Below are 25,848 nucleotides of genomic sequence, written 5' to 3'. Positions count from 1 at the left end.
CATTTGTTTTTGTTAATTCAATTTACTTTCACTAAGGATCAGGATAACTCATAACTGTACACATTAAAAAAGCTATTAACTCTGACACTATTTATAATGTCCATTATTGGATGTGTAAAATGTGTTTTAGAAATATAGGAGTTTGCATATTGTGGTGCAACACACAAGGATTTTGAACTTTTAAAGGTGTTACTCTGAGGCTGTGGAACTAGCTCCCTTTGATTGATACACCTTGTTGCACAGGGTCAGCTGGACATGGAGGGTGCCCTGACTGCCAGGGACCGGGTTGGAATCCAGGATTTTGTCCTTTTGGATGAAACCACAGAGGCGGCCTTCCTTAGCAACCTCAGGAAACGCTTCTGCAATGATCTCATCTATGTGAGTCTATGAAAGGACTATTTACATGCATATATAAATATAAATGATATATGCATGCATATATATTCAAAGCACTTTAATTGCAGCTGTGTTTAAAATGTGATACAAACCTGCCTTGTCTTGCCATGCTGCTATAAATATGTAATAACTTTTAACTTATTCTTTTAGACCTATATTGGCACATTGTTAGTGTCTGTCAATCCCTACAAAGAGCTGGATGTCTACAATAAAAAACAGATGGATCTCTACATGGGTGTCAACTTTTTTGAGCTTCCACCACATATGTGAGTGTATAATCTGCATCAGTAATGTGAAGATTGGGGTTTAAGTACAACAGAGGTGCTGTGAACACATACAGTACACACCTGACTAAATGTTGGATTTTTGATGTGGTCCAGTTAAGATTCCTCTGTGAAATATTGAATATTGAAGTACTGAAATATGATTTGCAATCCTACAGTTACGCCTTGGCAGACAATGCCTACCACACTATGCTGACAGAGTTCAACAATCACTTCATCCTTATTTCTGGTGAGAGTGGAGCGGGGAAGACAGAGGCCTCCAAGAAGATTCTGCAGTATTATGCTGTTAGCTGTCCGAGCACCACTCTGCTGAACACTGTCAGGGACAAAATGCTCATGTCCAACCCTGTCCTAGAGGTCTGATGGTTGCTTAATGTTAAATTACTATAATGACGTAATAAAAAGCAGGTTTAGGCACATTCTAATGTGGATTATTCTGTGGTTGTGTTTTCCTGCAGGCTTTTGGTAATGCTAAAACACTGAAAAATGATAACTCAAGTCGATTTGGGAAATATATGGACATTCAGTTTGACAGCGAGGTAAAAAAAGCACTTTTACACCAAACCTGCATTCAATCAAAAGTATAGTTCTTATGAATGAGAATGTCAGGTTTAGTCTTTTCCTTCACAAACGGCTAATAGATTTTTACAACCTGGACGTCATAATCTCTCTCCACTTTAGCTTTTCCCCACGGTTTATTTACTTTTGCATGCTGACGTGTAGATGGCTGGTTGCGGTCTTACATTGCTTTCTTTTATTACACAATAAATTCACTTAAAACTGACAGACAAAATAAAGAACATTTCAGTTTGTTGACAGCTTTAAATAAATAAATAGGTAAATAAATGTGGTTGTTGGATGAATATTGACATTCCTTTCATTGAACTTAAAATGTAGCTCTTAAAATGATGGTTTAAATCTGGCCACTGGAGGCCACTGGTTTAAATCTGTCCTAGGTTATGCTTTTATTTGCAAGTTGTAAAGCTGCTGTCATGTTGCCTTTAGGGAGATGCTGTTGGAGGCCATATCTTGAACTACCTGCTGGAAAAGTCGAGGGTTGTACATCAGAATCACGGGGAGAGAAACTTCCACATCTTTTACCAGCTCGTGGAAGGAGGAGATGATGACTTGCTGCACTTGCTGGGCCTGAAGAGAGACAGCCAGCATTACAACTATCTAACTCAAGTATGTACGATGTCTTGACCATGTTTTGATAAAAAAAGATATGAGCAAAATACATTTTGATCATTTGTTGCTGTGTTTGTTTCTAACAGGGAGAGTGTGACATTGTGTCTTCCATTACTGATAAAAATGACTGGACAACCGTCAAAAATGCACTGCAAGTCCTCAACATTGATGGGATTAACTCTAATGTAAGTTGCATGCTGTTTTCTGATATAAACATATCTCTCTCAGCTACTTGTGTGGCTTTGCCTTAAAAACATGTCTGCTGTGCCGCAGTTGTTTGAGATCATTGCAAGCGTCCTCCATTTGGGGAACATTCAGTTTGACTCTGACAGTAAAGGCCATGCTCTCTCGAAGAACAACACAGCACTGCACTGGGTCTCAAATGTAAGACAGCAGCCAAATTGTTCTGCAGATATCCAATATTATTATAAAAACAAGACATTCATTTAGTGTTATGTCTTCTCACAGCTACTGGGGGTTGATGTTCAAAAACTGCAAGAGGGACTGACATACAGGAAGATCGAAGCCAATAAAGATGAGGTGCAAGCATGTTGAAAAACCATCCATCCATTATCTGTAACCCCTATACTGTTCAGGGTCATGGGGATGTTGAAAATGTGCTTTGATTGTAGTGTTTGAACCCAGCTATGATTCTGTGTTACTATAAAGGTCCTCAGCCCATTCACAATTGATCATGCCATCTATGCTAGAGATGCTCTGGCCAAAGCCATCTATGGACAGACCTTCACCTGGCTGGTCAACAGGATCAATGAGACCATAGAGAACAAGGTAAGAAGAAGACAGTGTGACAAGTAACAAAGTGGAGGCGGTGAGCATAAATATGTACCATCTTCATGAATTTAACTCCATGTTACTTTTTTATTTTTGTTGCCAGGACCTTTCAGGGAAGACTGTCATAGGGCTTTTGGACATATATGGATTTGAAGTTTTCTTTGTTAACAGGTAATTTACTCTAAACAGTGCTGGTTTATAGCTTTTTAAAAATGCTAACAGTGAAGATACACTACAGCCTTAAATGTACTATATAAGGGTGTGAATGGTGTGATTAGGATTGATTTCTGTGATGATAAACTTGACCTTTTTGACCTTCTCCCTCAGTTTTGAGCAGTTTTGTATAAACTACTGCAATGAGAAACTTCAGCAGCTTTTCATCCAGTTGACACTCAAGAGTGAACAGGAAGAATATGAAGCAGAAGATATCGAGGTAATCCTGCCCGCCTGAATCAAAACATGAAAAGTAAGATAAATCAGTGACTATGGTATGTTTACACTCAGTGGTGTTTCTAATCTTCTTTAAAATTTAATTTCTAGTGGGAACCAGTACAGTTCTTCAACAACAAGATCATCTGTGATCTGGTTGAGGAAAAACACAGAGGAATCATTTCAATACTGGTATGTACTTGCTGAAATAAATCACAAACTATGAATGTGTGAACATATGCATCTAATATGCATCTAATCAAAACAAGGAAACATAATTTGTTTTGACTACATTATCATAACACAATGAACAAAAATAAACAATTTGAAAATAAGTAAACACATTATATTCATGTTATTCAGTCACTCAGTCACATGCCAGTTATTTTTTTGCTTGCATAAAGTCTGGTCAGCAGCTTAGAAAAACAAACAATGCCCCTGTAATATATTACCATGTGAAACTGTCATTAGCATCAATACACATTTTGCAGGATGAGGAGTGTCTCAGACCCGGAGAAGCCACGGATCTCACTTTTCTAGAAAGACTAGAAGAAAAGATGGGAAATCACCCTCACTTTGTCACGTAAGTCGCATTCATTAATTTAACCTACCAGACAATGTCAAAGGAATTCACAAGTGAGTATGTGTGACATTTTCCTTCGTATTTGTAGAGATAAAAAAAAAAAAGACAATCGGCTAAATTTTAATGTAACAGTTACTGTTGCTAGTTTCAATTAAATACAAAATCCATCTAAATGATACTGTGTCAATGTTCTGCTGTCTAGCATCTTGTGAATGAGCCAACAGTGAGCTGACAGATATGGAGGATCAGGATTCTTCTGTAAGGCCTTTCACTCTTCATTCCTCTGTCTCTCGCCACCTCTTTGACTGCAGGCACAAATTGGCTGACAAAATGACACGTAAGACTCTGGAGAGGGGAGATTTCCGCCTCTTGCATTATGCTGGGGAGGTCACCTACTGTGTTGTGGGTAAAAGGAACCACAATCTCAGGCTCTGTTACGCAAACATCTAATCCCCCTTTTTTTGACTTATAGATTTCTAATGTTCATTTATTTATTTTTTCTCTGACATTCTAGGGTTTCTGGACAAAAATAATGACCTCCTATATAGGAACATAAAAGATGTAAGTCCGCAATTGTGTACTTTATTAGGGAGAGAAGACTAATACAAGAGATGAATATTATAGTCTATATATATTATAGTACATTCATGTGTATTAATGTGTATGTTATCCTTCCTTCTCATAGCTTATGTGTCAGTGTAAAAATGACATAGTCAGAGAGTGCTTCTCCAAAATGGATCCCGACAGCAGGCGAAGACCAGAAACAGTGAGTGTTGAACATGTCTGACTCTACAAATCCTTCAGGGATATCAACAACAAAGCAGATGCTGCAGATGCGGAATAATTTGTCAAGGGGGATGCAAACTTTACACAAAACTTATTTTTTACATTCCTTGACCATTTTTGTTACTTCTGATGACAATAGCTGATAGCTGAATGTGCATTATTATTATGTTGGGTTTAGGGTTTTATAAGTTTGCATCTCCTTATATGTCATTTTAGTATAAGGGGGTGCAAATTAAGTATAACCCTAACATAATAACGATGCACATTTAGCTAGCACAAATGTTCTTTTGCCAGAAGTAATAAAATTGCCAACAAAAGGGAAGATAAGTTATTTTTTTCACTAGCAGTAGCAGTCTGTGTCTTCATTAAGCCATTTGTATCTATGCATGAGTTTTGCAGATTATGACCATCCTCTTCTGTCCGTAGGTGGTGACCCAGTTTAAAAACAGCCTGCTGAAGCTGACTGAGATCCTCATGGCTAAAGAGGCCTGGTACATACGCTGCCTAAAATCTAATGAGTCCAAGCAGTCAGGTAATTTAAGTAATAGAAAGTACATGCAGCTATTTTGTTAATGGCCTAAAGATGTTTGATTTTGACTCCTTGCCTCTATCACACAATCACAGGTCAATTTGATGAAACGCTGATCAGGCATCAGGTGAAGTACCTGGGTCTGATGGAGCACCTCAGAGTAAGAAGAGCTGGTTTTGCTTACAGACGCAAATATGAAATCTTCTTAAAGAGGTATGAAGGACCACATGGCTTGGGCACTGGTGCTTGACTTTTTAAAATTGACAATCTAAAATTTAAGAAGTTCCCTTCCAGTGCATTAAAAACATGCTAAGTGGGCTGTTTACTGGATCTCACAGATACAAACCACTGTGTCCTGCCACCTGGCCTCACTGGAGAGGAGAGCCTGCTGATGGAGTGGAGGTGCTGGTTCAACATCTGGGCTACCTGCCAAATGAGTACAAAATGGGACGGTGAGTACATGACTCCGTAAATACAAGAGCGTACGTGCCCTTTAAACGGGCAGTAACAAAAATATTTTTTTCTTTGTAGTACCAAAATATTCATCCGTCATCCAAGGACACTTTATGCTACTGAGGATGCTTACGAGAAATGTAAACATGAGCTGGGTGAGTGCGATTCAGTAGGGAGTGAATGTTATTTATCACTATAGCTGCTCAGTCATTTAATGTTATGCTCTGAAATTGCAGCAACAAGACTCCAGGCCAAATACAAAGGATACAGGGCAAAGGGAGAATTCAGAAAACAAAAAGAAGCTGGTAAATGTTACAACACGTGATGAGGACCACTATGCAGTTTGCTATTTTTGCTTATATTGCTATAGTTTTGTGACTATAGGAAATTCAAATACTTTTACATCCTCAGCCACTAAAATTGAAACATGTTGGAGAGGAGTGCAAGCTAGGAAGGAGAGAGAGAGACGAGCCTGGGCAGTAAAAGTCATCAAGAAGTAAGATATTAGATGAGAAATATTAATACACATCTCCTATTAAGATTAGTTTTACATTGTTATTGATTCAATATTTTGCAACTTTTTAGGTTTATCAAAGGTTACATGACCAGAGGACAAGCAAAAACTACTGATAATTCAGAATACTTAGCCTTTGTGAGACAAAGTTACTTGAACAGGCTTAAAGCCAATCTGCCAAAGAATGTTCTGGATAAAACCACATGGCTATCTCCACCAGCTGTGCTGACAGAGGTACGGGGATTAATCAGCTTCTCTGCAAAACAGGTTTAATAAAAGCTATCATTTTATGTTACATCTGTGCCTATTTGTGCACTTGCCAGACATCAGAGATACTACGTAAGCTGCACTACCGTCTCATGGTGCGGAAGTATGTGAGAAGTCTAACCCCCCAGAAAAAAACACTGGTAAGACATATAAACCCATTGTAAAAACTCCTCAGAGTCCTTGCATGCAGTTATACATTTTGCGTCCCTTTTTGTACCTTCAGCTTCAGTTGAAACTTGTTACCAGCTCCATCTTTAAGGGCAAAAAGGATGGTTATGCACAAAGTGTGTCTCAACCTTTTGTAGACACCAGAATCAGTGAGTATGAGTTGTATTTGACCTGTGCCATTTTATTTAAAGGAATCGTGTTGACATCGTTTTATACTTCTAGGTGAACAGGACATAAACGTTAGGGTGATCCAGATGATTCGCAACGAGCACATCAAGGTAATAAAATCTCATCATACATCCAGAAAAAAAGCAGCATCACAAAACTCACTGTGTTGTATACTGTCCTTGTGCAGTACAGTGTGCCGGTAATTAAATATGACAGGAATGGTTTCAAGCCAAGGCCACGGCAGCTGATCCTCACCAAGACAGCTGCCTATGTGATAGAAGAAGCTAAGATCAAACAGAGAGTGCTATACTCCTCCCTTAAAGGTCAGGAAATGTTAGTTATCACGGTTTTTATTTGCCATTCAGAATGTTTTAATATTTTAAAAGCAAAGGAAATGTACTTGTTTCAGGTATTTCAGTCAGTAACTTGACTGATGGCATGATTGTATTCCACATAACATGTGAGGACCCTAAACAAAAGGTGTGTGGATAATAAGTATCAGATATTTAGGATGATTAAAATTGCCTCTTTTTCAGAGATATCGCATTTGGAAAGTGTATTTGCAGCATAATTGTAACAATCAGTTACATCAGATACAATCAGATACAGTAGAAATCAAATAATGAATAAGAACTTAACAAAGTTGCATTTTTAACAACATTCACATTTTTATGTGAAGTCCTTTTGTCTTATTTAGTTTTCCTCTGTGTTTTTTTCAGGGGGATCTGGTAATACAGTGCGACCACTTGTTTGAGGTTTTGACTAAACTCAGTGTCATTGCTAACAAACAAAGTGCAATCAAAGTGGTTCAGGGAAGGTGAGTTCCCATCTAAGAAAAATGTAACAGTGACATTTGAAATATAAAACACCTGTGCATGTTTCAATTGGTTCCTAGTATCAAGATTGAAATCCGGCCAGGGAAAGAGAGCACAGTGGATTTCAGCACTGGACAAGAGCCCATGGTATACAAGGCCAAGAACGGACATCTCATGGTGGTGAGATGAGTATTTTTATGATGTATGATTTTAAGACATGCATGTTGATGCTCTGATGTAAAGTTCATTGCAGACAGAGATAAAAAACAAATCAGTATGTTTGTCACTACAGGTTGCAACTCGGGCTAGAACCCGGTAACATGGGGCTGTGGAGGAGACACACAATAAGTCTTTGCATTTTTCATCAGGAAACCCCTCAAGAGCAGATCACCATGCTTCCAGGATACAAACCTGACCAGTAACTGCTGCACTTTAGGAACTCTAGATGAGCAACACATCATCCATGTATGCAGTGCCTATAAAACATTTCTACCTCCCTTGCAAGTGTTCATACTTTTTTAAAGATAAATTACAGTCAATTTGGCTTTTTAAAAAAAATAAAGATCAACTGAAAAAAAACAGAGCTCTACTAATTCAACTAATTTAAATCAGTTAAATCATTAATTCTATTCTATCATAAAGTATTACTATTTAACCAGACATAGGGCTTAAATTCAGTTTATCAGGTTTGTCTCTGCTATTTGAGCACTGCATTTCTAATAAACGGAAACTTTTCAATCAACATTCTTTAATGTACAACCAATGAGCCAACAGCTTTAAAAAAAATTTCTTAACAATTGGCTATATGTAAAAAATTTTTGTTTACTAGGAATGAGAAGAAAAAACAAACACATTTGTAGAAATGTATTTAATTGATAATGTATAAATATATAACATAAATAAATGGTCACTTCTGTACAACAGGCCTACAAACACTAGGGTTTTTAGATATACTTTAACTCAAGCCTATTGCGTGCAAACAGTATATTCTGTGATGGATGTGGTGATAAAGGACAGGTCTAATTTCCCTCTCTGTTAAAAGCTTGTAGACAGGATTCCCTTCATGCCAGGGAGATCTCTGGTTACATTCATTCACTACAACCTCAGCATCCATCATTCAGCCACCCCAGTACATTTAACACCTTAGGTCACAGCTCAAGTTCCCTCCACAGAAATTAATGATCGTTTAGTGGGGTGAAGGGAAAATGCATAAATGTTTAAACTAAATATGGCAGAAGTACTGCAATGTAATATTGCATCCGCGAGTGATAACTGTATCAAAAATTTGTGAAATTTAAAAAGCTTTAACTGCTATTAACTTTGGGCTATAAAACACCCTTAGTAACTCCTTCTCAGAGTAAAACAGTGCTGCTATGTGGCCCAATTGTGTATAACACCCCCACAGATTATCTTAAAGTGGACCCTTCTGAACCATCATGGTGTCACGGAGAAGCAAAAAATTATGTACATTACGTATTTTAGCTGCTTATATAATTCTTCTTCATGTAATGCAGGATATCAAATAATAAAATGTATACTGAATCTGTGATTATTTTTTACTTCACACACTCACTGGTAAAACTTTGTTTACATGAAGTGCTCAAGATAAACATCCATGTCCAAGTTCTTCTACACGCTAGTAGAAAACAGTGATAGAAGTTATCAAAACTAACAAACCAAACAAAACCCTCAAGCCTGTCAGACCACGAAACAAAATGATAAGCTGACAAAGAAACACACACACACACACACGTACTCCTATCTTTGTGAGGACACTCATTAATAATGCAATTCCTCGTCCCTTTCCCTAACCATGACTATGACAACCAAATGCCTAACCCTAACCCCTACCCTAGATCGAATTCCAGCCCTAACCCTAAAACCTACTACCCTGAAAGAGCCGTTTGAAGTCGTGAGGTTTGGCCAAATTGAACTCAAATATGGTTTCGGTCCTCACTAAGTAGCTAAGTACAAGACACACACTCGCACACACACACAGGATGTAACAACTACACACTGTGTGACACTCATCCCATAGTAGTCTCCTGGAGGAAGCTGGTAAAAGAAGGACACAGAGAGGCTTAGGTGTTGTAAGGCACAAGCATAGTGCAAAGACTGTCCAGGGTCAGAGACACAACCTGACTGGTTGTGGGAGAAAGGTCACTGGTGGTGGTGTGTGCGGTCATCCGGCCTTTTGATGTGAATCCTACGAACTCGCTCAATTCGTTCTCGCTCATCATCTTCATCCAGATGATTAGACCTCCCTGCAGCGCCCCCTGTGGCCTCCAGGAGGGCATTATCTGGTCCCCTCCCATCATGGGACTCATACAGGAGGATATTGAGGGTCTCCTCATATATTCGAGCCTCAGGGAACTCAACCTAAGAGAGAGGTAGAGCTTTGCACAATTAGAGCTTAGAGATTATAGGACAGAGAAGAACTCACCAGAGAATGAAGACTCAAGTCACAGATGTACCTTTGTCTGCTTCTTTTCTGTGGCATAAACAATAGATGTGCAGCACACTTCAGCAATCTTACGCCCCTGGCCATAAAATGACCAACAACATATCTCATCTCCAATCACATCTTTTATGAAGAGTACTCGGCCATTGAACCGCAACGACAACTTGTCAAAAAGCTCAATGTTTTTTAGCATGTTGTCATCAGAATTGCTGGAAAATAAAAAAGGTCAGAATTAAAGGTCACATTTTGATTTCCATGATTTCACTACATTATATTCCTTCTTTAACTGAACTCACAGGATTATGCTGAAAGGACAAAAAAAAAAAATCCTTCTTTACCTAAACATCCTTACACTTCCAATCAGCTAAAGGGGACTCACCTGGTATATGAGTATTTGTTATTACTTCTATTATACAGCAGTTTGACAGTAGGCTGCAAAGACAAACATTTGATTATTAAAAGAAAAATATATATTATAAATGATTCAGGTGCATTGTACAAATTCAGCACATGTAAAAGAAAAGACAAAACAAAACCTACCTTGTTTGAGGTTGCAATAAGCTTCTGTTCTTCTTTAGACGATGTCATCAGAGGCACTTTACAAAGTGGTTCATAAGTTTCTTTGTTCTACAGTAAAAAAAACCCAAAACAAAACATTTCATTAAAAACTCCAATCTGCAGAAGTGCAAACAAAGGATGCCACCTGGTGGAATAGATCAGCACAGACACAGGAATTCCTAAAAAAGGGATTTTTTTCATAATAGTTAAAGCAAACAACAGAAATGTTCATGTTTGTGTTGGTTTTTTTTATACACTTGATCTTACTATCCATTAACCCATTTCAAATAGATCAACGGCTTTCAGCTTGTCCTTTTAGGGGTTGCCACAGCAAAACATGTTCCTCACAGTAATTTGGCATGAGGTTTTACGCCTGATGCCCTCCCTGCTGCACCCCTCCCATTTTATCCGGGCTCAGGACCGGCACCAAGTTGGTCTTTGGTTGCTGGGTAGGGCCCCATCTGATGGGCTGGGATTCAAACCTACAGCCTTCTGCATCCCAACCCAATCCTCTATCACTGAGCCTCCAGGCCCCCCCCCTATGAACCAATTTTTAATATTCAGACATAATTAAAACTAATCAAAAACATTAATAGGCATTAGGGTCGGGGATACAATATTCTAAGAACAATCAAAATTTGCCTGACATCAAACTTAAACTTAGCCTTATTTAAAGTTTAAATTAAAAGGTAACTCCAATTTTCGGGTGTAATGCGGTAAAACACACTTCAGACACCTAGACAGGAAGAGAGATGTGAGCTAGAAAGCTATTTTCGGTAAGTTAACAATCTGGTTTTAAAAAAATTAGTCACCAATGGCCATCTTAAAATTAACTGCAAAATATATGTTATTATCTTTTGTGAGGACCATGGTCATGGTTGCCACCGTATACGTAGTAGTCCAAAAAGATCTGGTCAAATTGCTCACAATTTGGGAAGGGACATCCAAGCACACATAAATTTAATCTGGGTGTAGGTATCCTTTGCACATTTTAGAAATATGACTTGAGTAATAGTATGAGTAATGGTTTTGTAAAAAGTTTTAAACAAAAGTTTAGACAACATAACATAACGACAGCTGAACATTAATACATTTTCCTGCCTATCTTACAGCCCACTGTAGTAATGGTACCTGCAAGGCAGCTGTACATTCATCAGCTAGGCCTTGTACAAGGTAATACTTGGCCTCAGCAAGGAGTTCTTCAGTTTCCCGTCTGCTATCTGGGAGTGGCACTGCCCCATCTCTAAGATAGTTGAGAATTGTTCCAAAATGTTTCCCACAGCGATCAATCAATATCCAACCTATGGACATCCAAAAAAGCAACGCATGTTGGTAATACACCAGGGCCAGTGAACGGTTCAGATATTCTCTGAATATAATTTTAAGATTTTCATCAACAGCTCACCTTCACTGTCTGTGAGGACCTCCATCCTACCACTGAACATAGCTTTGAGCATTGTGTCCTGTTTGGTTAGTGTCTGCATTGTAGTGTAGTACAGTGCCCCACCCACATTTAATTTCACATATTTTGAGCTAGGGCTGGAACCCTTGAAGGATGTAGTACGGGTTGTAGCAGCTGGCACTGCCGAGCTCACCACACTCTCTCCTGACATCTCTTCCTGGAAAAGGATAAAAGAAAACATAAAATAAAACTTGGTTCGGGCTGCTATGTCACTGAATTAGTTTGGGCACTGAGTGTGAAATTTCTACCACGTCTATACAGCTCTACACACAGGCTCTTGTGTGTGTGTGTGTGTGTGTGTGTGTATGTGTGTGTATGCATGTGTGTATGCATGTGTGTGTATGCACATTCTGCATGCGTTCAAGCAATGTTTTAGTCCATTTCTTGATATTTTCAGACTACGCTAAGGTACTTAACCCGTACCCCATTAACTGTTATTACAATGTATCAGATCACAAATGGATATTTAAAACAATATTTATATTTAAAGCAGTTTGGCAATGTAATGCATGACTGGCAGAATAGATATGTTTACTATGATGAAGGAACATGTAGCCCAATACAAGGGTCTGTCTTATTTTTAATAGTTTCTGGACAACTACAGAGTTATTTTAACTGTAATTATAAAAGCCCACCACTGTGATTGTTTATTGTGCAAAGTGTAATACACTGTACTATATTTTTTAGCAATACATGTATATCTGCAGGAACATTAGAAAAATGGATCCCATTGTTTTTTTGACACAAATTTTTCTGCCAAATGTTTCAATTCATGCATAAACAAGTATAAAATCAGTTCCAACAAAACTTAATTAATTGTAGACGAATTGTAAATAATTTAATTGTAGACGTCTATACGGGAAAAAGGCAAAGTCAGGGACCCTTTCCATTTATGATGTTTCATGTATGCCATCAGAATAAGAGATTAGAAAAACTTTGACAAAGCTAGAACTGGGCAAATAAAGACAGCAACATGGAAATTTGTAATTGTATTGCATTTTTAAAGCGACATCAAAAAGAATTATTACGTTTGAAGGCCTTCAGTTTCATATCTGAGCCTGTTCATTTATCCAGAAATTCGTAATTTGCTTTTATCCAGGACGGCTGCTGGGCTAGCTAGTTAGCATTAACTACAATTTCCTGTTTTATTACAAATTTGGCAAATGATACATATTTAATGACATTAAACATTGAAACAAAATTCTCTGTAGAACATAAAAATAATAACTGTAATTGGTTCTTAAAAGCAACAACACAAAAAAAGTATACATACCATAGAACCGCAGCAGACTTTGTAATTGTAGCTTGCTAACGTCAGTGAGCTAACACCCACTTCCTTCCGGTCTAGCGCTGCGCAGTTCCAAAATGATGTCATTTTCCTGTGCTGCGTTTAAAGGAACAGTTCATATGGTTTCGTTAAAGGTTGGAATTTAGCTAACAGAGTGTAGAAGCGTCGGTAAAACCAGACATAAAGAACAGTGCAGTACTCTACTTGCTACTCTACACATTTCAATTAACATACTGAAGAAAATGTCTTTATTTGGTTAGCCTGCCATTTCCGCTGCTGAAGGAGTTACATTGATAACAATCCCCCTTCATCCACCCAGCACATTAGAAGAAAGCTTTATCCGCCACCACAAAGTAGCTGTTGTTGCAACACGAATAAGAACAGTTTTGGATAGTTCTGACCATCTGACGATAAATAACGACTTTACATGAAAAGAAACACTACCCGGAAACATTTAATGCGACACAGGGGATTAATGGCTGCAGTCAATATACGGATCTCTTCTCATTGTTTACATTTCGCAATGGTGTGTTCTGTGTGTTTTTAAGATTGTCATTGACACAGAATCACACCTAACGCCGCAAAGATGATAACTATCGCCAATGTAAGGTAGAGATACTGTTCCTGAGACAGCACCAAACCAAAGGGCGATGAACTAGCCCTAGGTGCTAACTATCTCAGCTCCATCTTTACTGTTTCGCCCTTTGCTTCAGACATGCCAAGTTAGTTTTCGTTAGTCCTAGCTCTTCCCCTCCTTGGATCTCAAGGACGTCTGGATGAATGAGGAGGTATAGCGTCAGGTTAGCCTAAAGGCCACACAGAGTCTTCATTTGAGGAAATTCGCAGGTATGTTGGCTATTGTGATCACTCTAAATACTGTGGTGATTTGCAGTCGTTAAGATACTATCACGCTCTAATGCAGAAATCCTCTTGAACCCAACTAACAAAATGTTATCGTTATAAGGATTCTTATGAGTTTAGCAGTCAAATCTTTTGGGTTCTTCTTTTCTAGAGTGAACAATGTTTAGTGTACCCCAAAGCTCTAAGTCCGAGTTCCTGGACAAAGCCAGACAGGCAAGGGAGGAACGAAAAGGAATGAAGGAGAGGGAGAGAGCAGCAATCCAAATTCAAGCTCTGGTCAGGAGATATCTCTGTCGCTGCAGACTTCAAAAGCAAATAAGGTGCTGTCCATGTTCCTCCTGTGATTTGAAGAGCTTTGAAATAACTGAACTATTGAATGAATACATATAAATGTTAATATTATTTATGTACTTAGTTTTATTGTTGCATGATTTTTGGCTCAATATTTGTTTCCGTGCCTTAATAGGAAAGAAGTTGATGACTATTTTCAAGCTTCTGAAACTGTGACAACAAAGAGAAATGCACTTTCTATTTTCAAAATTGCTCGAAAATTACTATTCATATATTGCCAAGAGGATAAGATGGTAAGTTCCCAGCTATGATGATTTGGTCAACACATTATTAGCAGTTGTTAGTATGTTTTAAGTGATGTTAGAAGTCTAATTTTGCATATTACACAGAGGTTTGAGAAGCTTTGTCGTGCTATTCTTGCCAGCATGGAGGTTGAAAATGAACCTAAAGTGAGTGTCCTTATATTTTACCTTCCACATTTTACCTGTTCTTTTATGTAAACCTGTCTCAGTCTCAGTGACTGCTTTTACGTTTGGCTCTCAGGTCTGGTACGTGTCCTTGGCCCTCTCTAAAGACCTCACCATTCCCTGGCTCAAACAGATAAAAGATGTGCTGTGGACTTGCTGTCAGCTACTGAAGAATTTAAAGGTTAGTCTTGAAACAATTAAAGGGGTTTGGCTAATCACATATGAAAGGTGCATAGATTTGATACATGTTTTGTCATTTGCAGCCCGACATACTTCAGGACAATAAGTTAGTGACGCTGTACCTCACCATGCTGGTGACCTTCACTGATACTTCAACATGGCGGATAGTCAGAGGGAAGGGTAAGACTCCACTTAGGCTGAAGTTGTTATTTTAAACATATTATTATTATTGCAGGGTATGCTTTCTGAAAAGGAACTAATATACTTTACTTTATATTTTAGGAGAAGCTCTCAGACCTGCTTTAACAAGGATTTGTGAAAACATTATGGGCCATCTCAACCAAAAGGGATTCTATTCAGTACTGCAGGTTGAGTATTGCAAGTGACATATTTTTAGTTGTATGTATAAGTTTTTATTACTAAAGCATATGATTTGTAATTTTATCTTTTTTTGTTTAGATCTTGTTGACCAATGGCTTGGCTCGTTCTAAACCGTCTTTCTCCAAAGGCACTCTGACAGCTATCTTTACTTTGTCCTTAAGGTGAGCAAAAGTCTATTGGATTGATGGGTTTATAGCTGCTATAAACACATTCTATATTATAAAATTAATACACACAATACACTGCAGGGGGCATGTTGTATCTAGTTTAGTTGTATTTCATTTGCTTTGTGATATTTTTTTTTGCACGCTGTCCTTAACTATATCTAATATTTTTTTAGGCCAGTCATTGCTGCTCACTTCTCAGATAATCTGCTAAGATCATTCCTCATTCACATCATGTCAGTTCCAGCTGTCGTATCTCACCTTAATGTGCTTACTCCAGAGGTAAATGCTCTGTCAAACATCACATGTGTATAATGATTTAAATGTTACAAAGAGGCTTACATATTTGCTCTATCCTAATAGTGTATGGCATCTATCCAGACACATGACCTCCTGCGAAAGTTCATTCTGTTTCTCAGCTGGGAAGAACAGTGTTTGGACATCTGTGTGTGTCTGGAGGGGAGTCACACACTCTGCTTACTTGGTATACTTTTTTTTTTTTTTTTTTAAATATGTTCTTGCTTTTTCAATAGTCTGAGTCTCCTGTGGGCTGTAAATTGAGACTGTAAGCTTTCTTCTGTTTGATAGGCAATCTGATTCACTTGGGCTACCTTAATGAGAAAGTCCTTGAGGAGGAGGCCAGTCATTTTGTGAAGGACCTGACTGACATTTTGTCTTACTGCCAGAGATATGTATCCCAAAAGAAGTCCAACCTTACCCACTGGCACCCTGTCCTGGGCTGGTTCTCACAAACTGTAGATTATGGGTGAGTAACATAGACACAAATCACTTACAAATATGGTTTAATAGACATCATCAGGCCTTTTTCAATGAGGAAAAGCTGACTTGTCTTTTATTAATAGAATAATGCCAAATACTTTGTCTCTCCTCTGCCTCATCTGTTTGTCATTCACTGCAGTCTCAATGAGTCAATGCCACTTGTCACTAAACAGCTTCAGTACCTGTGGAGTGTTTCTGTCATTCGAACACTCTTCAGCGACGTCCTCTCTAAAAAGCTGGAGAGTCAAGAGCCAACTCCAACCCCACCACAACCTAGCACATCTCAAAACAATCTACCAGTTAAAAGTGAGTCATTAATCAAATATTCAATCTCTTGATTTTTTAAATGGTTTGAAACATTCTTTGAAGATTTTGTTGCATGCATGCTGTGTTATGTCTGTTTGAATAGACCTCTTCAAGCGAGCATTTCAGAAGTCAGCATCTGTAAGAAACATCCTGAAGCCAGTAGGAGGCAAGCGGGTTGACTCAGCTGAAGTTCAAAAGGTGTGCAGTATTTGTGTCCTCTACCAGACTGCTCTGTCTACACTGACACAAATTCGCCTTCAGATACTCACTGGTCAGTATAAGCATCTTACTTTTTTATACGATACGAACATACAGTATTTTGAAAACATATTAGAAAGTTCATCATACAGTCTGTCACTGTATATTTCTGTTCATTTCCTGCAGGTCTGACACATCTTGATGACCTTTTGCCCAAACTTTGGGCCTTCATCTGTGAGCTTGGTCCTCAGGGAGGCCTCAAACTCTTCATGGAGTGTCTGAACAATGACACTGAAGAGTCCAAGCAGCTTCTGTCCATGCTTGTGCTCTTCTGTGACTGCTCGCGGCACCTCATAACGTAATTTCACTGACATTTACTGCACTGTGCGTGATGAAGCAGAAACATTTTCTTACACAGTTACTGTGTTGCAGAATTCTCGATGACATTGAAGTCTATGAAGAACAAACATCTTTTAAGATTGAGGAACTCATCACTATCTCCTCGTTTCTGAACACATTTGTGTACAAGATGATATGGGATGGCATCTTAGGTGAGTGAGTTAAAGTTATGATAATAGCATATTATAAAATGACATACACAAATCAGCCACAACATTATAGTAGTTTTAATGCTGGCTATGATTGACAGGTGTCAGTGCACATCAGAACTTGCTGCATCTGCACAGCCACAGACCAATCAGAGTGCTCGTGATACCGACTGTCCACTACAATCAAACCACAACATATTGTTACTGATTAATGTTTTTTGTATTTAATAGAAAATGCTAAGGGAGAGAAGCTGGAGTTGTTCCACAGTGTTCATGGATGGCTAATGGTGCTTTATGAACGAGACTGCAGGCGAAGGTTCACCCCTGATGATCACTGGCTACGCAAGTAAATGCAAGCACTAAATATCACATGAGCATGCTTTGTGATTGTATTTTTAAGGTCAGATTTACATATTTGTGATGATGTGTTCAGGGACCTGAAGCCGAGCTTGTTGTTTCAAGAACTGGAAAAAGGCAAGAAAAGGGCCCAGCTTTTACTGCAGTACATCCCACATGTCATTCCACATAAAAACGTGAGTGAACAGGATCCTTTCATTTAAGGTTTTTTAGTTTTTTTAGTTGTAAAATTGCTTTCACTCTAAATTTCAGAGGGTGCTGCTGTTTAGGAACATTGTAACAAAGGAAAAAGAAAGTTTAGGATTGGTAGAAACCAGCTCTGCTTCACCTCATGTCACCCACATTACCATTCGACGCTCACGAATGTTGGAGGTATGGAGGAAATAAATCAGATAGATATTGAGAGCAAGTGTTGTATGATATTAGTCATCCAAAACTAATGCCCACTTCCCTCTTCTTAGGATGGATATGACCAGCTCCGTCGGTTGCCAGTGAATTCCATTAAAGGCGTCATTCGTGTGAAGTTTGTCAATGATTTAGGAGTGGATGAAGCTGGTATCGATCAGGATGGTGTCTTCAAAGAGTTTCTAGAGGAGATCATTAAAAAAGTGTTCAATCCTGCTCTCAACCTGTTCAAGGTAACTCAGGCAAACTGTATTATTTTTAAACCTCCACACTTCTGCTGCGTACATTGATTTTACTTCTTTGGGTGATTTATTTTTCTACTTTTTTTGGTAGACTACAAGTGGAAATGAAAGGCTGTACCCTTCACCTACATCTTACATTCATGAGAATCATTTGCAGCTATTTGAGTTTGTGGGAAAGATGCTGGGAAAAGCTATATATGAGGTACATTTGCTCAAAAAAAAGAGTTGTCTTTGTTTTGGACTTACTGTGCTTGCAGTGTTTGAGGTGATGTTTAGCGATTGTATATTCATTACTTCTGTGTATTTAGGGCATTGTTGTGGACGTCCCTTTTGCCTCCTTCTTCCTCAGTCAAGTCTTAGGTCACCACCACAGCACATTCTACAGCTCCATTGATGAGCTTCCCTCACTGGACTCAGAGTTTTACAAAAACCTAACTTCCATTAAGGTAACAAAAATAACTCTTGGATTGTTACTTATTGTTTTTTTATGTCATGCTCACATTTTATTCTTTGTGTTTTAATATTATAGTCAATATTCGATTGATTTATTTTTTTAGCGCTATGATGGAGATGTAGGTGATCTAGGATTGACGTTATCCTATGATGAGGATGTAATGGGACAGGTAAAGATGGAAAAAATGAAAAATATAATACATTTGAAATGAATACTCAAAATTCAGCAGTAAAAAGTTACTTTTTATGTTCCCTTAAAGCTTGTCTGTCATGAGCTGATACCTGGGGGCAAAACTATGCCTGTCACCAATGAAAACAAGTATGTAAATTCAGATCATTGTAAAATTTGTAGTCACATTGCTGCGCATTATTTTCTAAATCAAAATCGGTCTGACACTGACTTCCTCTCCGCATTTTTCTGCAGGATCAGCTACATTCACCTTATGGCTCACTTCCGGATGCACACACAGATTAAGGAGCAAACTGCAGCATTCATTCGGGGCTTCCGCAGCATCATTAACCCAGAGTGGCTACACATGTTTTCCACACCTGAGGTTCAGCGTCTTGTCTCAGGAGACAATGCTGAGATTGATCTAGATGACCTCAAGTGTGTAACATGTTAATCTGTGGTGTTTTTCATAATGCCAGTGATGTAGATGATGAAATTTGATTGACTTTGTTCCAGAGTGTTTTATGTGCAGAATGACTAATTTCTGTGTCAACACAACCCTTATACTGATCATAGTTAAAGTTAACATGTAGTTAACAATGTAAAGTTAACAATGTATTTTTACTTTTTTTCACAGGAAACACACGGTATACTATGGTGGTTTTCACAGCAGCCATCGTGTCATCATCTGGCTGTGGGACATCCTTTCCTGTGACTTTAATGCTGATGAGAGGGCTATGTTCCTTAAAGTAAGTTCTTTATCTTTTTAGCTTTCAACACAAGGCAGTTTAACCACGGTTAACTTATATATTTTTTCATGTATTTTTACAGTTTGTTACAAGCTGCTCAAGGCCTCCTCTTCTAGGTTTTGCCTACCTCAAGCCACCTTTCTCTATTCGTTGTGTTGAAGTTTCAGATGATCAGGTAATTATGGTATCAACATGTTGTTTGGGATGTAGCCGGCATCCATTTGTTATGTTCCTACTCACAGAGTTTTTCCTACATGTAGGACACTGGAGATACCCTTGGAAGTGTCCTCAGGGGTTTTTTCACGATTCGCAAAAAGGAGCCTGGTGGCCGACTTCCCACTTCATCAACATGCTTCAACTTGCTCAAGCTGCCCAATTATAGCAAAAAGAGCATCCTGCGTGACAAGCTGCGCTATGCTATCAGTATGAACACAGGCTTTGAGCTCTCCTAACTCAATGGCATCCGAATAATCTGCACGGGAATATTGTGTTAAGCAGCTTGAACCAAGGAAGAGGCTCCGCTCACCTAGACTGGAGCCTGTTGCATCAAAAGGGCGTCACCCAACAAAGAAGGAATCGTGAAGGAAATACAAATGATCCTTTTGTCTCTTTCTAAAAATGGATGAGCTGTGTTCAGCTCATACTCTCAAATCAAAGGTGATGCTGTTTCTGCAGCACAATCCAATAAGCATCTCCCTATGCCACTCCAAAAACTCTGTATGTCATGTAGATACAGTGGCTAGATTTCTGTTTCTCAGGCTTCACAGAATCATTCTTGGATCTAACACTCCCATTTTAAGTGAACTGGAAAGCAATACAGATGCAATGCAAGCCATTAGACACATGGTCGACTCACTCTAGTAAAACCAAGCAATGCATTAATAGACTTATAGTCCTGGACTCCATTACCAAGCAACTTTTAGGTGATATTGGATGAGTCTTAAAATGTTTTGCTGAATATAATGCTTTTTTAAATGGAAGGCAAATCACTGTCTCGTGCTCAATTACCGTGGGAAGAACAAGTTCATAACAGTGATCGTATGCTGACTACATGTTAAGATTTGAGAATATTCATGTTGACCTCATTCCATTTCTCCTCCCTTAAAGATACTGCAGTCACTTGTCAGCCCTCCGGTTTGTATTTTTTTAGTATAAACTTAGCATTGCTTCAGCTGTAGTATAACAGCAAAGCATTTCTTGGCGTGGAAAAAAGAAATCTCTCTCTGTTGTTTATTGGAAGATGTCATTACAGTAGCATCTCTTACCTTTGAGAACCAGAAATTTTAATAACTGGAAATGTTTTGCGACTATTTGTGTGAGCAGAGCCAAAAAAGAAGAGCATATCCAATCAGTAATGTTAGTCTTTATATATAAAGTTAAACTGTCTCTCTACATCTTTGAATAATGCTGAGTGCCTCATACATTGACATGCCCCCCTACTATCATGTTTGACTGTATTTAAACTCTTAACTTGTAACCACATATATTGGAAACAAGCCATAGAAAAGGGGGTTATGTACCTGAACTTTATGTCTGCTCCTACTAACAAGACAGAAGCGGAAACCCAAACACTGTACTACCACTACAATGACTACAACCGAGGAGAGTTCTACTGCAATGCTCTCTGATCTCTGTGGACTTTTTAAGCCATGTGGAAAAGGAAATGATGTTTGAAAACCTTTCAACATGATGTCATGGACTGCTTTGTCAACCTGATGTGACTGGTTGATAAGATGTTCCCTTTGATGGAAATGCTGCAAACATTTCTGCAGTTTTTGGCTGTTTGAAAAAGGGACACGAGAGCGATTGTTACCTTATAGGCCTAAATATTACTTAACACAGGGTTCAGTTGCATCATAAAGTTAAGGAAAAAATGTGGAGGAGTGCAACTTTCAAAGAAAATTTTAAAAGAAAACATCAAATCTTTACCAATTTCTTTATTATGCAAAAAACATTTTGTGTCATGAGTGAGTAGAATTATGTTTGTTAAAAAGTAAAACAAGCTATAGAAATACTGGTCAGTGTTGCCATGTTTCTAACTGGTAATACGACCACTAACTTTGGAAACAGCTTGAAAGTAAGATTATAATTAATAATGCAGCCATTACACACACATAAATAGAACTGGTTGTTTGAATTAACCTGCAATCTACTAATGATATTAAACTATTTTCAAAATGACAGATAAGGCAGGAGGAGTTTCCTTCAGCTTTCCTCCTTTTAATCGATTTAAAAGAGAAGTGAAAGTACTTCAGAATTTACACAACACACTGTGTGAGTGTTTGAGAGAGTCCGAGGATACCTCACACGCTTGTCTGTCTCCTCTGAGGTCACTCTTTAATGATGTCAAGAGTAGAAAGTTTGGATTACTGATGCTGATGACTTTGGATGTCTAATCTTTTAGTACAAAATAATAATAATAATAAAAAGATGGTCCTGGAAATGTTCCCACCCTTCCCTGTGAAACGTTTTCTCTTTTAAAGCGTCTTACAAACTAGCTGCACTACCAACTGGAGTGTTGGAGTTTTCAATGTAAGATTTTCCTTGTGTAATATACTCTTTTTCTGTAATGTTTAATCATGCACATCAGCATTATATAAATCATTTACTTGTAATCCTATGCACACAGCGGGTGTTTTTCCTTTTCCCAGAACACGCGGCCTCAACTCTTCCCTTTCTAATTATTTTATTGCGAACACCCGCTACAACCACACATTGGAACCACACGCACGGCACTGAAGAATATTGTTGCTCCTTGACAGGTCAGAAATTCTCAGCAAACACCTTGGTAACGAAAGGAGGCGTTGGGATTGAGAATGTCTCACAAAATGACATTTTCAGTTTTTTTCCCCCTGACAATGCGCATTGAGGCGTAAATGCGCACGGCTCAGTCACTTGCTTCCTGCACTGTGTGATTCTTCCCGAGAGGTGATCATTGCTGTTGTGAAGCTTTCCACCTAGTGGCAGCCGATCCCGCTGTGTGAGCCTGACCCCGCAGAATAACCATGAGTACCCCGCCGAGCCCTTCTCCAGCTCGATGGTTCAAAGCGCTGCGTAGGTAAATAACGGATTAAAGTCAGATCGTCATAACCTGCAAAATACGCGGTCTGTTTTTTACGCATACTTGCGTGCACACGCATACTTGCGTGCACATTACCTCCATTTAGAAAGGCTGGTTGATATTAATTCTTGACTCTTAACAAACATGAGTAGCAAAGGAAGTGTATGTCAGAGGAATGACCTAATGTACAGAAGGTACAGCGATAAGATGTGGATTGAGTATGTTTAACTGCCTTGTAGTTTAAAGCTGTTGAATTGGCTGCTTTTTCAGGACCAGACTGGGTGATCCATGCTTAAAGACGTACCCTAGAGACTGTGGGGATCTACTGAGGAGGGCTAGAGTTGCTTTTGAAGCTGGACGGACCCTTAAGGAGACCTTTAGACTAGCTCAGCTGGAGGCTGTGGTGCGGATGCTGGAGGAACATGAGGGTGACTTTGTGGATGCTCTTGGACGGGACCTTTCTAAGGTCAGAAGTCTGTTTCCTGTGATTGTAGTAGGCTCACCTTTTTAACAGCAAGAATTTATGTAAGCGTTTAAATAGCTTTTTGGTTTTCTTCAATGTCTTTAATCTTCTTCCTCCTATTTTTAACCAGCCACGGTTTGAGACTGTTGTTTCAGAACTGATCCTGGTCAAGAATGAGGCTCTGTATGCCATCAACAATCTTAAAAAGTGGATGCAGCCACAGCATGTGGAAAGAAATCTGGTGAGACTAGTCTGCTTGTATGTTGCCTCTGTTTCCCAAAATAATTGAATACTTTTATAGGGGTTATTCATGACTTACACAACCTTTTTAGAAAGAAAAGTTTTTCATCACTACAAAGAAATGTATTGTGCTGAGTCAAAGCAGATTAAAGCTTAAGTTGGCTTTACTTTTTTTTGTGAGAGCAAAGTGATTTTCCCTGTTGGTCAACCTTTCAGTCAAGCTTTCATTTATGAGTGCTGTTTCACTTGTAACACAATTGTTCGCTTGTCTGATTGGTTTAGTCCACCACGTGGGATGAGTGTCTTGTGGTCAGTGAGCCGCTTGGGGTGGTGTTTATCATGGCGTCCTGGTGTAGTCCTGTACAAATGTGTCTGGTGCCACTGGTAGGGGCCATTGCAGCAGGTGGAATCACTCAAAACACTCCCTTCAATCAATGTAATTCTAGCATGAAACTTTCCTAACACAGGCTTATTTGTAACATTTTCTATTCTGTAGGAAACTGTGCAGTAATCAGCCCCTCTGAGTATACTGCTCACACAGCAGAGCTGCTTCATCGTCTCACCCCTTTTTACTTGGACAATGTGAGTAGTTACAATCTAGGAGGGAGGGTTGATTGCTCTGCTTAGTGCAATTTTGCAAGTTGTATCTAATTATCTCACTCGATTTTTGTCAACAATCATCAAATTGTGTGTTATGGAAATTCCGGTTAGATGATGACTTATACCCATAGTGAGGTCAGGCATGGAGAAATGTGGGTCGTAGTGAAAGGGGGCATTTATTCACAAATTCAAATGAAGTGTTTATGTGTGACAGAAGATTTAAACTTTCATCTAGTCAATTCTAGGACACTAGTTGAAATGTCTTTTTTTTTTTTTTTTCCTCAAGGAATGCTTCCATGTGATTATTGCAGGCACATATGACTTGCCTGAATATGTGGAACTCAAATTTGACCATGTGTTTTTTTCAGGTAACTATACGATTGGCTTAAAAACAATTTTCAGTACTTTTTGAATAGTAGCAATCTATTAAGGGTGGCTGTCAATCCTTAGGAAACAGAAAGGAGGGAAGCAGAATTGCTCAAGCTGCAGCATGCACTCTCACGCCGGTCACCTTGATTTTGGGGAGCAAAAACCCATGTTATGTGGACCAACATTGTGACATTGCCACCACTGCACAGCGCATTGCTTGGGCTCGTTTCCACAATGCTGGACAGAGCTTGGCGGCTCCAGACTACATCCTGTGCCACACAGATGTTAAAGCACAGTTAGTGCAAGCCCTTAAGTGTTGTCTGACGCAATTCTATGGTTCTGATCCCCAAGAATCCCGGAGCTTTGGCCGCATTGTCAATCTGGAGATTTTTAACTGTATGAGAGACACACTGTGGAGATCTGGCAAGGTGGCTGTGGGTGGACAGGTGATAGAAGCAGAGAAATATATTGGTAAGAATACTCCTGGTGGGATTCTCTGTCGAAAAAAAAAACACATAAAAATACAATGTATTTGATTGCTTTACCTTATGTCCTTTGTTCTGTCTAAAGCTCCAACAATATTGACGGAAGTTGTCGAATCTGATCCCATCATGCAACAGGATGTTTTTGGCCCAGTTCTTCCTGTTCTGACCGTATACAATTTGGATGAGGCAATTTCTTTCATTAATAAGCAAGAGAAGGCCCTCTGTGTGTATGCATATTCCAGCAACAGCAAGGTACATAATTTAATACATTGAAGTTAAGACTGTATTGAGTGTCTGTAAGATGGATGCGACGACTGAGTTCAGACCTTGTTTTTCCTCTCACACTGCAGGTCATCTCAAGACTAATGAGTGCAACCTCTAGTGGAAGTTTTTGCTCCAATGACAGTATCCTGCAGAGTCTGATGGTTGCTCTGCCTTTCGGTGGAGTGGGTAAGTCTGATCACAGTATGATCTGTGGCATAGAAGTGGATGATATTGGGGGTAATCTGTGTTGCAACATTTTTCAACAGGTGCTAGTGGAATGGGTTCCTGTCATGGCCGCTACAGCTTTGACACCTTCTCTCACAGGAAATCATGCCTCCTAAGAGGCACATGGTTTGAATGTGTTACCTATCTGCGTTATCCGCCCTATGAGGACCGCAATCTGTCTCTAATGACATGGGCCAGTACCCTGTCTCATAAGAGCCAGGGCTGGTGCCAGATTTTGTGACTGTGTGGAGAAAGTGCCACTGTTGGTCCAGAAATGAAAATGTGGTATATTGAAAAATAAAAGCAAAATCCCCTCTGGTACAAACACAAACAAGATATCCATAGTAGCTGGTTAAAGGTGTGATGACAAATGAACTGATGACAGTACTGAGGGTAAATCCCAAATTTTGAAGTTCCTCTGGAAAAGTATCCTAACTGTATATCAACAC

General features: G+C 39.0%; 4 protein-coding genes across 6 annotated transcripts; 3 read left to right on the top strand and 1 right to left on the bottom strand.

Moving 5' to 3' along the window:
- Positions 1-246: 246 nt before the first annotated feature.
- On the top strand, positions 247-8,124 carry myo1ha (myosin IHa). Of its 2 annotated transcripts, XM_067520930.1 has the most exons (31): positions 247-378; positions 547-662; positions 839-1,037; positions 1,139-1,219; positions 1,686-1,865; positions 1,955-2,053; positions 2,142-2,252; positions 2,337-2,408; positions 2,538-2,657; positions 2,764-2,831; positions 2,988-3,093; positions 3,201-3,281; positions 3,581-3,672; positions 3,984-4,078; positions 4,187-4,233; positions 4,358-4,438; positions 4,885-4,990; positions 5,083-5,200; positions 5,326-5,439; positions 5,519-5,595; positions 5,677-5,745; positions 5,852-5,936; positions 6,026-6,188; positions 6,278-6,361; positions 6,445-6,538; positions 6,612-6,667; positions 6,745-6,880; positions 6,967-7,037; positions 7,277-7,374; positions 7,453-7,552; positions 7,665-7,691. In XM_067520930.1, the coding sequence occupies exons 1-31, from the start codon at positions 256-258 to the stop codon at positions 7,689-7,691; spliced, it is 3,069 nt and encodes a 1,022-aa protein (XP_067377031.1). In that variant the 5' UTR covers positions 247-255. The 2 variants fall into 2 exon arrangements, with proteins under 2 accessions (XP_067377031.1, XP_067377030.1); XM_067520929.1 differs by having other exon boundaries at positions 256-378; positions 2,538-2,673; positions 2,774-2,831; positions 7,453-8,124.
- Positions 8,125-8,225: 101 nt separating this feature from the next.
- On the bottom strand, positions 8,226-13,282 carry kctd10 (potassium channel tetramerization domain containing 10). The gene is made up of 7 exons (XM_067520932.1): positions 13,127-13,282; positions 11,797-12,010; positions 11,523-11,692; positions 10,374-10,460; positions 10,213-10,265; positions 9,847-10,042; positions 8,226-9,751 (listed from the first exon to the last, which is right to left on the bottom strand). The coding sequence occupies exons 1-7, from the start codon at positions 13,226-13,228 to the stop codon at positions 9,533-9,535; spliced, it is 1,041 nt and encodes a 346-aa protein (XP_067377033.1). The 5' UTR covers positions 13,229-13,282; the 3' UTR covers positions 8,226-9,532.
- A 118-nt stretch (positions 13,283-13,400) lies between these two features.
- On the top strand, positions 13,401-22,139 carry ube3b (ubiquitin protein ligase E3B). Of its 2 annotated transcripts, XM_067520927.1 has the most exons (27): positions 13,401-13,987; positions 14,154-14,322; positions 14,469-14,586; positions 14,683-14,742; positions 14,837-14,941; positions 15,024-15,120; positions 15,223-15,308; positions 15,400-15,482; positions 15,662-15,767; positions 15,849-15,969; positions 16,074-16,251; positions 16,405-16,571; positions 16,675-16,842; positions 16,956-17,127; positions 17,202-17,320; positions 17,549-17,663; positions 17,751-17,850; positions 17,927-18,046; positions 18,136-18,312; positions 18,413-18,523; positions 18,630-18,767; positions 18,879-18,944; positions 19,035-19,093; positions 19,199-19,381; positions 19,581-19,692; positions 19,775-19,867; positions 19,953-22,139. In XM_067520927.1, the coding sequence occupies exons 2-27, from the start codon at positions 14,162-14,164 to the stop codon at positions 20,142-20,144; spliced, it is 3,207 nt and encodes a 1,068-aa protein (XP_067377028.1). In that variant the 5' UTR covers positions 13,401-13,987; positions 14,154-14,161; the 3' UTR covers positions 20,145-22,139. The 2 variants fall into 2 exon arrangements, with proteins under 2 accessions (XP_067377028.1, XP_067377029.1); XM_067520928.1 differs by lacking the exon at positions 17,927-18,046.
- A 132-nt stretch (positions 22,140-22,271) lies between these two features.
- On the top strand, positions 22,272-25,835 carry aldh3b4 (aldehyde dehydrogenase 3 family, member B4). The gene is made up of 10 exons (XM_067520931.1): positions 22,272-22,750; positions 23,024-23,219; positions 23,347-23,457; positions 23,739-23,859; positions 23,953-24,038; positions 24,343-24,424; positions 24,507-24,896; positions 24,996-25,162; positions 25,261-25,360; positions 25,441-25,835. Exons 1-10 carry the CDS (start codon positions 22,698-22,700, stop codon positions 25,638-25,640), a joined length of 1,506 nt encoding a protein of 501 aa, XP_067377032.1. The 5' UTR covers positions 22,272-22,697; the 3' UTR covers positions 25,641-25,835.
- Positions 25,836-25,848: the final 13 nt, after the last annotated feature.

Source organism: Channa argus, chromosome 11, assembly GCF_033026475.1.
Source record: "Channa argus isolate prfri chromosome 11, Channa argus male v1.0, whole genome shotgun sequence".
Taxonomy (NCBI): Eukaryota; Metazoa; Chordata; class Actinopteri; order Anabantiformes; family Channidae; genus Channa; species Channa argus.
Note: the sequence above shows the minus strand (reverse complement) of the source record. Positions and strands in the feature narration are given on the sequence as shown.

What these genes read in the sequence shown, in the direction of transcription:
- kctd10 (XM_067520932.1), bottom strand. Translation starts at nt 13,228, where the DNA reads ATGACATCATTTTGGAACTGCGCAGCGCTAGACCGGAAGGAAGTGGGT. An exon ending in TTATTGCAACCTCAAACAAG is followed by an intron (nt 10,266 to 10,373) that starts GTAGGTTTTGTT and finishes TTGTCTTTGCAG; the next exon opens with CCTACTGTCAAACTGCTGTA. An exon ending in AACAAATACTCATATACCAG is followed by an intron (nt 10,043 to 10,212) that starts GTGAGTCCCCTT and finishes TTTATTTTCCAG; the next exon opens with CAATTCTGATGACAACATGC.
- myo1ha (XM_067520930.1), top strand. Translation starts at nt 256, where the DNA reads ATGGAGGGTGCCCTGACTGCCAGGGACCGGGTTGGAATCCAGGATTTT. An exon ending in GAAGTTTTCTTTGTTAACAG is followed by an intron (nt 2,832 to 2,987) that starts GTAATTTACTCT and finishes CTTCTCCCTCAG; the next exon opens with TTTTGAGCAGTTTTGTATAA. An exon ending in CACCAGCTGTGCTGACAGAG is followed by an intron (nt 6,189 to 6,277) that starts GTACGGGGATTA and finishes TGCACTTGCCAG; the next exon opens with ACATCAGAGATACTACGTAA.
- ube3b (XM_067520927.1), top strand. Translation starts at nt 14,162, where the DNA reads ATGTTTAGTGTACCCCAAAGCTCTAAGTCCGAGTTCCTGGACAAAGCC. An exon ending in AGCTACTGAAGAATTTAAAG is followed by an intron (nt 14,942 to 15,023) that starts GTTAGTCTTGAA and finishes TGTCATTTGCAG; the next exon opens with CCCGACATACTTCAGGACAA. An exon ending in ATTGATCTAGATGACCTCAA is followed by an intron (nt 19,382 to 19,580) that starts GTGTGTAACATG and finishes TTTTTTTCACAG; the next exon opens with GAAACACACGGTATACTATG.
- aldh3b4 (XM_067520931.1), top strand. Translation starts at nt 22,698, where the DNA reads ATGAGTACCCCGCCGAGCCCTTCTCCAGCTCGATGGTTCAAAGCGCTG. An exon ending in TTGGACGGGACCTTTCTAAG is followed by an intron (nt 23,220 to 23,346) that starts GTCAGAAGTCTG and finishes ATTTTTAACCAG; the next exon opens with CCACGGTTTGAGACTGTTGT. An exon ending in TCTGCCTTTCGGTGGAGTGG is followed by an intron (nt 25,361 to 25,440) that starts GTAAGTCTGATC and finishes ATTTTTCAACAG; the next exon opens with GTGCTAGTGGAATGGGTTCC.